Here is an 11,493-nt window from a genome sequence, read left to right on the forward strand (position 1 = left end):
TTCAAATACATTTAATAAAATGTTTACTATTAGATTGTCCATGTTTAAGCGGTTTATATTACAAATACCGAGCGAAGCCGGGTAAAAACACTATTAAGTAATAAATAGAAAGATAATTTAATAAAGTAATAAGCCGAGCAAATGTCGTAAATATGTTCGCAACACGCTCTCTGAAATATCGACGACATCCTCCCAAGGCAATCCGATGGGTACTGCCGGAATTATGGAGGGGCGTGTGGCTGGCCAAAGATTTCGGATTATGGCCTTGGAAAACAAGAAATAGCGTTCGAACACGCGGTATTTGATAGATCTATCAAATACCGTGGTGGATACCTCTAGTGTTAACGCTGCCATTTAGCGTTACAGTAAATTCACACTGGCGTAAAGTGACTTTATACCATGAATATCGGCACGAAGTTGATTGGCAACGCCGCTTCAGTGCTAGTGCCGGCAGGCTGTCGGTGCGGAGGCTTTGGGGCGCGGTCGATTGCGCGCCCGTCGGCCATTGTTCGGACCCCCGAACCCTCCCCCTCGCAGGAGACTTCGCCCCTTAGGTCTGAGGCTATACCATCACACCCCCACACCCCTACTCCATCGTCACACAAAATCATCATCAGACAAACCCTCGTGCAATTTGCGGCTTTGGGTCGACTTCTCTGACAGTTGGTCACCTGTCAAACGAAGCTTATCCCATTCTACCCCTTCTACCTGTATGCTATAATATATATCATTCATTTTACTTCTTTCATAAAAATAAACGAAAACATCCAAATCGGTACTAACATATGGACACTTTGAAATCTAGACTTTTAAAGTTGGGCTTAATTTGAAAATCATTGCTTCCCAATGGAAATTAATTTAATACATTTTTATCCAATCTGAATTCAATTCTGTTTTTATACAATTTTTATAATAACACATGTTCCAAGGAAATGATTGAATGATCATGCGATTTAACATTTGTTGTCATCTTACGCCTTTTAAAATGTGGTCCTTTATCAATAATAATAATAAAATAAAAAATATATATATATATACAATTTGAAGTTTTATACATCATGGGATGGAAACAGGCGATTAGTATCTTAAAAAATGTACACATTCATTGAAAAGTAAATATATACTAACTAAATAATTGCACAGTATATAGAAGCACCAGGTCAAAAAATCATTTCGTTGAAGATAATGTCATTAGAACACACTCAAACATTCTCATCACTGAATTATTTTAATATTATTCTCCAACCAGTGGTAGCTGTTGAACAATATCATCAGGAGTTGACTAGTTCCAAAAATTAAGACGAAAAAAACGACCCTTTCGCACTTCAAAACGATAACTGAAGAGCGAGCGATCAAGGATCGTCGACCTTCACAACCAAATCATATTAGCCTTTTTTTATATACAAATATATCTGTTCAACGTGTCAAGAACACTTGAGTTTTCTTTTTCATTGGTTTTTGGATGACACTTTGTATGGAGAATTTTTCAAATGGAGTTCAAACACAAACGCACACTCGAAGTGTAAATCATTAACACATGGGGCTCGGCACAGACAATTGTATGTACTATTGTCCTGTCCGCAACTCCTAAATATTTTGTAGTCAGTTAGTATATACACAATTCTTCAAGTATCTAGCAAATGTAACAATATCCTGAAGTTTCATTGGAACCAGTTTAGCTAAAATCAGACTTTGACAAGGATAACATGCTGCTCTATATACATAACTACCTAATTTGTCTATATATGCTGATCTTGATCAATTTATGTGTGTATGAAATAATTTATTTTCCTTTCACTTATCAAAACGCTTTTGTTTAGTCTAATTATCGTCCAACAATTCATTTTTGCCTTAAAGTGAATATTTTGAATGTTATCACATCGACACTGATCTGTTTAAACCAAACAAATGTATTGAAATGTTTCAGGTCACAAAAGGTGCGTCATATAATTCTTCCATGGGTCATCATACGAGTGTCGGCTGAGTCGGTTTGATCATCATCAACAGCCACCATATCAACACAGGTAAATATAGCATATTTGCGTCATTAAATTAACTTGTGCTTAATTCTCATGTACACATTAGCGCGAAATCAAAACCACAAGATCTAAGAAATACGTATGCACATGTTTCGGTTAATAATACATTATTAAAATATTTTAATAATTTATTTTCAAGTTCATTTTGCTTTTATTTCTAAGGCCATCTTCATAATCAATGACTCGTATATTTAAAATGTTTTGTATTGAATTTATTTTCATGTATGTACTTGTTTTATGTTATGTAATTGATAATAATTTTCGAAAATTTCTTTTGCATTACAAATTATGCGAACGATACTTGTAATTTGTTAATTGTAAAATGTTTGCTATGCGATTTCTATTACATTTAAATTTTTTCATCGGTCTATTGCGAGCGATTTGAAATTATTTTGTGAATTTGAAAGGTTTGCGATTTTAGTTTTGGCGTTATGATTTTTTACATTGTTTTTGTTAAAAACTTTGGTAAATTTTTTTATCTTCACCTTGGCCTGGAAATAAATGATGTAAATTAATGTTAATGACTTCAATTATCGTTTTGACTAATTATATACATATATTATGTATGCGATTGTATAATAGAATTCAATTTTAATTCTTCGCACTTTAATTACAATAATCGCAATATATTTTCGCTTTTTTGTTGTATTATTTATTACAATATGCGTTTTTTTTTTGATTTTTAAATGCTTTTTATTATTACGAAATTATGTTCACAATACATCTTATATCTATTTTAATAGCTACTGATCTACTGATCATTATCCATTTTTCAATTTAATTTAATTTGGTTAGTAATCATAGTATTATATTATTCTAATGTTAATCTACAGCATAATAGGAAAAAGAGCTCAAAAACCTATTTACAATCCTTATAAATGCTCATCATACATCTAATACATAATATTAATTAAAGACTCACTAAAGTTGATGACCTAAAGCAGATAACAATATGCGTTTAATTATGTATGTTTGCAGCAAAAACTACTTTCCGATTTAAAATGTTTCTAACTTTCTCGTTTCATAATTGAAATTTACTGTCAAATTAAGATATGCATGTTAGATTTCTCTAAATTTAAAAGCAGATGCTATCATATTATAAGATGAAAATAGCAATTTTTATATAAATTATGAAACGTTACGATTCCTTCTTTGTTTTAAAAATTAAATCAGAAATGTTTTGTACTTTGATTTGCACTGCTTGCGTTTTATATGTGTAAAATTGATAATGTCCTCGCTGATATATTATATTTTATCATCACAAATTCCGTTGTGTTTGTGTGCAGATTTTCGCATCAAAATAAAGTTCAACAAAAATGGTAGTCGTGTCTATAGACAATATGGACTGTGAATATACTACTTTTCGCAAAGACATGGATATGCATAATAGATGCTGTGCTGGATTTGCCTGGTGCATAAAGGTGAATATAAAATTTGACGAATTTTAATCAAAAAACATAGTAAAAAAAACAACTTAAAATATTATGCATTTTATTTTGGATTGTTTCAGGACATATGCGGAATAATTTGTGCCATATTGACGTGGCTATTGATTTTGTATGCCGAATTCGTTATAATGATGGTAGTTCTCATACCGGGAACCACTCACTATCCCTTATACAGTTTTTCCAATATGATTGTATTTCAAACGTTTGCATTTTTGGCTTTTGCTTCACATTTGCGAACGATGTTTACAGATCCCGTAAGTCACCATAATAGTCAAATTCATTGTTTAACCTGCTATAAGCCTTCATTTCTAAATAAACTACATATATTGACAAATGAATTAAATTTTGTTTTTTAAATGAATTTCATTTAATATTAATTAAAATGAGAATTCTAATCGATTTTTACTTTAGGGTGCAGTCCCAAAAGGCAATGCAACTAAGGAGATGATCAAACAGATGGGTTTCAGAGAAGGACAGGTCATTTTTAAGTGTCCCAAGTGTTGCAGCATCAAGCCAGAACGAGCTCATCACTGTTCCGTGTGCCAACGATGTATCCGCAAGATGGATCATCACTGTCCTTGGGTCAACAATTGCGTTGGTGAAAACAATCAGAAATACTTTGTACTGTTCACGGTTGGTTGTTTTTATAATCTTATCGCAATCTTGTTACGGCGTGCGCTATAATTATGCTTTTGACGAAATCTGTCGTTTACAATTTAATGTAATTCGCTGGTTTGATTGACTCGTTAATGTGTGTGGTTTAAATTTCAGCTGTACATCGCCATGATATCGCTGCATTCGTTAGTATTGGCAGTATGTCAATTAGCGAGCTGTGTTAAACTCGAATGGCGAGAATGTTCGGCTTATTCGCCACCGGCCACCGTAATACTGCTGCTCTTCTTGATTTTTGAAGCTTTACTATTCGCAATATTCACTGCCGTAATGCTCGGAACACAACTGCAAGCGATTTGGAATGATGAAACGGTTCGTATAGTCGTTTTGATGAGAGACTGAGCTGTCGGATCGAAACGGGGACGCTATTTACACGATTTTATTTTTCTCACGTGTGACCGAAAATGTTTTTAATTTTTGTGCCTTTTAATGAAACCGTTTTTGTATGTTTATTTCATGAAAGGTCTTGTTTTTTGTTTGATGAAAAATGTCTATACAATTTGATAGATAGATCTGGATTCAAAATACATGAAAATAATGCATTTTATAATAAACTAGTGGTTTTACCTGGCTTCGCTCGGTATTTGTAATATAAACAGCTTAAACATGGCTAATCTAATAGTAAACATTAATTTATTATTTTATTAAAAGCGAAAAAGAAAATATTCAACGATATCGTTATCGTCGTCATATAAACTTTGATTTGTTTTCGATGCTCCCAACCAAACCTTACATACAAAGTCTCTTTCGATATTATATATTAGATAGATATGGTAATATGTATGTATATATTTAAATATGTCCATATAAAAATACAAATATGACTTATTTTCTTATTTAATTTATTAGAGTGAATTTGGGCCGTAGTACTGATAAGCTTGGCTATTTATTATTTATATATATTTATATATATATATATATATATATATATATATATATATATATATATATATATATATATATATATATGATTTGATTTATTTGAGAAAATCTTATTAATGACAATAATTACAATTTTTATCTACATAATTGAAATTAATTTGATTTATATCTTGTTATAATAGCTCATAATTTAGGCCCATCTATTATGTATCTGATGGAAAAAATAAGCCAATTGTTGTTTATTATTAACTCACTATGGGTCATAAACACATATGACGTGTTAATAAAATTTAATTCAAAGGCCGCTAACACAGCTTGTTCTTTAATCTTCCAAATTTCATACACAAAAAGTATTATTTAAAAAATTTAGTTTCAAACTTCCATTTATAGATATCATGTCAGCATATCTTTATACGAAAAATTGATAAATGTATTTTAAAAAATCAATTTTTTATAGCTCGACTTTTTTCAAGGAATTTATTGATAATATTCCAAAATAATGATATTCAGAAAAGATTCTAAATCCCCAGCTATCGAAATTATGTGTATTTCTCAAATTGAATCTTTCATTCAAATGAATATTATACAAAATTGAATACAGCAATCACCACAGTTCGAGTCAAATATTACCGTAAAGAGCTATATTCCAATTTTTAATTTAATTGTTAGAAAGGTTTAAGAGTTGTGTTTCGTTTTTAAAATTCATTTACAAAAGTCTTTGAATCGTTAGTGAAGGTAATATATAGAAGCCATGTTGGAAAATGGTATCTGTTTATTTGTTTACCATATAAGTTGATTAACATTAATTGTTTTGCAATAGTTGAAAAATTATTTCTTATTTGTTCCCATTTTGATGCAACTGTCTCGATTATTATGTATGTATGTATATCTTTCAATGTGTCAATTTGTTTTTATTTTAGGGTATTGAACAATTGAAGAAAGAGCAGGCTAGTTGGGTGCGCAAGTCACGCTGGAAAAGCCTCCAATCGGTGTTTGGCAGATTTTCCATCGGTTGGTTTTCACCATTCACTCAAACGAAACCAACTACACGATTGCAAAATTTCCTTCATAGCGTATAAATGTTTTAAAGTTGAAAAATGGACAAAATTGTGATATAAATTATTGAATGATATGAGTTTATTTAGCTTTTCATGTCTCCTCTATTGATTATATATAGTTGATACGGTGATCTCTTGCTATTCGCAGATCTTTCATTCAGAGTTGCATTTTATATAGATAGATACATATGTAGTTAATTTCAAAACTTCTTCTCAGTGGATTCAATGTCATAAGATAAAATGTTTTCATTATATGTATATAATATAATGCTCATTGAACATAAATATTTAAAATACTATATACAATAGTATTTTTATTGTGTAGTTCTTACTTAGTGGGTGGTTGTTGAAGTAATGTTAAATTAATTTAAAATGGTTGTTGTTATTTTTTCGTTGCTATATTTGGCAATGTACAATGTGCTACGAATAGCGAAGGATCGTTGTATAATGAATGTTTAATATTTTGCATTTTATTGTGAAACATTGCAAAATTCGCACACATTATGGTTTTGTTTGCTAACATCCGGAAATAAAACCCGACTGGAATAATTCGGATTGTGCGAGGCTTTGAAAATGTTTGTAAATTTGTAGTGGTATCTATTATAATTAACCATGATATATTTTTTCATTAGAACATGTATTTTAATCAATTTTAGATATGTATTTTCTCAGTGTATATAGTTAAGCGATACAATATATGTAATTTAATGTGTGTACTGGCAAAAAAGACGGTTTGTGGTAAATTCAAATGCCTCATCAATCTGCTGGGGACTGTTTGGTATTTTAGTGTGTAAGGGAAAAACAGGATATAGAAAGTGATATGTATACACAAATATACTACTTTATTATTTTATTTGTGATTTAATTTTGTATTTTAGAAATTATTGTGGTTTGGAATATTTTAGTGTATTTGCTTTAAAATTGAGTGCAATTTTGATTTTCGATACAGCAAAACGTTGCAATCATTGTATATTCGTATACATATGCTTAATATTACACTGATTGATTTTTTAATCGTAAATATTCCTCGTAATTTTATCCCATCAGAGTTTGAAAGACATACATGTCTGTGATAATAATGAAGAAAAAAAACTGAAGTAACCTAATAAGAGAGTGAATATATTATAGATCGTATGAGTCATTATTTTATTAAGAAATTTTGTGTATTCGATGTGATCCCTGTGCTTTCTTCGTAAATAATATCAAGAGTATATATATATATATTGTGAAATCGATTGGATATTGTATTTAAGGGTGTTTCGTACTTTGCAGGCTTTAAATTGTATGCGTGATTGTTTTGTCGCTTTTATTATTTTTATGTTATTTTATTTCACTGCTTGAATGCTTCTCTTGTACCGAAACTTTTTTCAAAACCAAATTGAGTGTTTACCCATTCTCTCCTCGCGTTCAGTATAGATCCTCGCATATGTAATTTTCAGAAGTATATATCGCTGTTTTTCTGGTCTTGTATGGGTCCACGGAATCACCACTCTGTCCCCCAAAATTGTGCATTGGTCTTTTGAATCTCTCGCATTCAGACTACCAATTTGTGAGGCTTTTTTCTTTTAAACGAGTTCTGTCCAGCAACTGTAAAGCTTCTACGTTGAGGTGACGGTGCAGTCTCACCTCGTGCCTCCCGGCGCATTCTCGGATAACCTAGATTTTGGATTTTGAGGTCCTTGTAGATCTCTCCATTGTGTCAAAGCGATATGCATCGGCGACGATCCGCAATAACTAGTTTTGGCGTATTTGCACATATTCTAACTATAGAATATGTGCTAACTATATAACTATAACCTAACACAGTTGAATGCCATATATCCATATTGGCTTCACAATGGCCTGGTATATTAATTTTTTGCAGTTCAGGTTTAATTTGGAGTGTCTTCCTATTAGCCAGTACATCTCTCTCTGTTTGATTCGAATATGTTCTATTTTTTTTTTTGATATGATGCCTCCATGTAAGTCTTGAGTCGAGATGCAGTCCTAAATATTTGGCTGAATCAGCCTGTGGAATTTGTACCCCGTTGATAAAAGTCTGAAGGTTGATATCATTTCGTAGCAGTTTAAATGTGACTTTAATTGGTTTGAGCTCGTTCAGTTTTATTTTCTAAATATTGATCCACTTGTTGATTAAAAACATGGCTCATGAAACTGATCATTCTGTGATCAGTCATATCAACACTATACCTTATAAAAGTTATATGCTATATCGTAACCTTATGGCATATTTTTAAAGCACTTGCTCAGGAATTTAGATTAAATTAGATTCACTGAGATCAAATTATGAGCTCGTTGATGGAACTGTTTTTTTAATAACAGCTGGTTTAAACAGTTGAGTATGAGCGTGAGTCAAAAAACGCACTGTGAACTCGTTTTGTCAGATTTAAATTGTTGTAAAGCTTATAACTTTATCTTTTTCACACAATACCTTATAAAAGCTGTATGCCATATAGTAACCTCTGTGGAATTTGTACCCCGTTGATAAAATTCCGAAGGTTGATATCATTTCGTTGCAGAGTAAATATGACTTTAATTGGGGTGAGCTCGTTCAGTTTTGTCTTCTAAATATAGATCTACTTGTTGATTTTGACATGGCTCATTAAACTGATCATTATGTGATCACCACCCGACTAAGCCATTGGTATTTTTGGTATAGTCATTAAATTAGATTCACTGAGATCAACTTATGAGCTCGTTGATGGAACTGTTTTTTAATAACAGCTAGATTAAACAGTTGAGTATGAGCGTGAGTCAAAAAACGCACTGTGAACTCGTTTTGTCAGATTTAAATTGTTGAAAAGCTTATAACTTTATCTTTTTCACACAATACCTTATAAAAGCTGTATGCCATATAGTAACCTCTGTGGAATTTGTACCCCGTTGATAAAATTCCGAAGGTTGATATCATTTCGTTGCAGAGTAAATATGACTTTAATTGGGGTGAGCTCGTTCAGTTTTGTCTTCTAAATATAGATCTACTTGTTGATTTTGACATGGCTCATTAAACTGATCATTATGTGATCACCACCCGACTAAGCCATTGGTATTTTTGGTATAGTCATTAAATTAGATTCACTGAGATCAACTTATGAGCTCGTTGATGGAACTGTTTTTTAATAACAGCTAGATTAAACAGTTGAGTATGAGCGTGAGTCAAAAAACGCACTGTGAACTCGTTTTGTCAGATTTAAATTGTTGAAAAGCTTATAACTTTATCTTTTTCACACAATACCTTATAAAAGCTATATGCCATATAGTAACCTCTGTGGAATTTGTACCCTGTTGATAAAATTCCGAAGGTTGATATCATTTCGTTGCAGATTAAATATGACTTTAATTGGGGTGAGCTCGTTCAGTTTTATCTTCTAAATATAGATCTACTTGTTGATTTTGACATGGCTCATTAAACTGATCATTATGTGATCACCACCCGACTAAGCCATTGGTATTTTTGGTATAGTCATTAAATTAGATTCACTGAGATCAACTTATGAGCTCGTTGATGGAACTGTTTTTTAATAACAGCTAGATTAAACAGTTGAGTATGAGCGTGAGTCAAAAAACGCACTGTGAACTCGTTTTGTCAGATTTAAATTGTTGAAAAGCTTATAACTTTATCTTTTTCACACAATACCTTATAAAAGCTATATGCCATATAGTAACCTCTGTGGAATTTGTACCCCGTTGATAAAATTCCGAAGGTTGATATCATTTCGTTACAGAGTAAATATGACTTTAATTGGGGTGAGCTCGTTCAGTTTTATCTTCTAAATATAGATCTACTTGTTGATTTTGACATGGCTCATTAAACTGATCATTATGTGATCACCACCCGACTAAGCCATTGGTATTTTTGGTATAGTCATTAAATTAGATTCACTGAGATCAACTTATGAGCTCGTTGATGGAACTGTTTTTTAATAACAGCTAGATTAAACAGTTGAGTATGAGCGTGAGTCAAAAAACGCACTGTGAACTCGTTTTGTCAGATTTAAATTGTTGAAAAGCTTATAACTTTATCTTTTTCACACAATACCTTATAAAAGCTATATGCCATATAGTAACCTCTGTGGAATTTGTACCCTGTTGATAAAATTCCGAAGGTTGATATCATTTCGTTGCAGATTAAATATGACTTTAATTGGGGTGAGCTCGTTCAGTTTTATCTTCTAAATATAGATCTACTTGTTGATTTTGACATGGCTCATTAAACTGATCATTATGTGATCACCACCCGACTAAGCCATTGGTATTTTTGGTATAGTCATTAAATTAGATTCACTGAGATCAACTTATGAGCTCGTTGATGGAACTGTTTTTTAATAACAGCTAGATTAAACAGTTGAGTATGAGCGTGAGTCAAAAAACGCACTGTGAACTCGTTTTGTCAGATTTAAATTGTTGAAAAGCTTATAACTTTATCTTTTTCACACAATACCTTATAAAAGCTATATGCCATATAGTAACCTTTGTGGAATTTGTACCCTGTTGATAAAATTCCGAAGGTTGATATCATTTCGTTGCAGAGTAAATATGACTTTAATTGGGGTGAGCTCGTTCAGTTTTATCCTCTAAATATAGATCTACTTGTTGATTTTGACATGGCTCATTAAACTGATCATTATGTGATCACCACCCGACTAAGCCATTGGTATTTTTGGTATAGTCATTAAATTAGATTCACTGAGATCAACTTATGAGCTCGTTGATGGAACTGTTTTTTAATAACAGCTAGATTAAACAGTTGAGTATGAGCGTGAGTCAAAAAACACACTGTGAACTCGTTTTGTCAGATTTAAATTGTTGAAAAGCTTATAACTTTATCTTTTTCACACAATACCTTATAAAAGCTATATGCCATATAGTAACCTCTGTGGAATTTGTACCCTGTTGATAAAATTCCGAAGGTTGATATCATTTCGTTGCAGAGTAAATATGACTTTAATTGGGGTGAGCTCGTTCAGTTTTATCTTCTAAATATAGATCTACTTGTTGATTTTGACACGGCTCATTAAACTGATCATTATGTGATCACCACCCGACTAAGCCATTGGTATTTTTGGTATAGTCATTAAATTAGATTCACTGAGATCAACTTATGAGCTCGTTGATGGAACTGTTTTTTAATAACAGCTAGATTAAACAGTTGAGTATGAGCGTGAGTCAAAAAACGCACTGTGAACTCGTTTTGTCAGATTTAAATTGTTGAAAAGCTTATAACTTTATCTTTTTCACACAATACCTTATAAAAGCTATATGCCATATAGTAACCTTTGTGGAATTTGTACCCTGTTGATAAAATTCCGAAGGTTGATATCATTTCGTTGCAGAGTAAATATGACTTTAATTGGGGTGAGCTCGTTCAGTTTTATCCTCTAAATATAGATCTAC

At 31.9% G+C, this 11,493-nt stretch overlaps 1 protein-coding gene across 1 annotated transcript; it reads left to right on the forward strand.

Moving 5' to 3' along the window:
- Nucleotides 1-419: 419 nt before the first annotated feature.
- Nucleotides 420-7,180, forward strand: LOC143922469 (palmitoyltransferase ZDHHC3). Its single transcript, XM_077445717.1, has 7 exons — nt 420-554; nt 1,928-2,024; nt 3,326-3,460; nt 3,550-3,741; nt 3,899-4,120; nt 4,259-4,471; nt 5,962-7,180. The coding sequence occupies exons 3-7, from the start codon at nt 3,356-3,358 to the stop codon at nt 6,118-6,120; spliced, it is 891 nt and encodes a 296-aa protein (XP_077301843.1). The 5' UTR covers nt 420-554; nt 1,928-2,024; nt 3,326-3,355; the 3' UTR covers nt 6,121-7,180.
- Nucleotides 7,181-11,493: the final 4,313 nt, after the last annotated feature.

This window comes from Arctopsyche grandis, chromosome 2 (assembly GCF_051622035.1).
Source record: "Arctopsyche grandis isolate Sample6627 chromosome 2, ASM5162203v2, whole genome shotgun sequence".
NCBI classification, from domain to species: Eukaryota; Metazoa; Arthropoda; class Insecta; order Trichoptera; family Hydropsychidae; genus Arctopsyche; species Arctopsyche grandis.

Bases quoted from the DNA above. Each gene is read 5' to 3' on its own strand.
- LOC143922469 (XM_077445717.1), top strand. From the start codon at position 3,356: ATGGTAGTCGTGTCTATAGACAATATGGACTGTGAATATACTACTTTT. The intron at 4,121-4,258 runs GTTGGTTGTTTT...TTTAAATTTCAG, and splicing joins AATACTTTGTACTGTTCACG to CTGTACATCGCCATGATATC. The intron at 4,472-5,961 runs GTTCGTATAGTC...TTTTTATTTTAG, and splicing joins CGATTTGGAATGATGAAACG to GGTATTGAACAATTGAAGAA.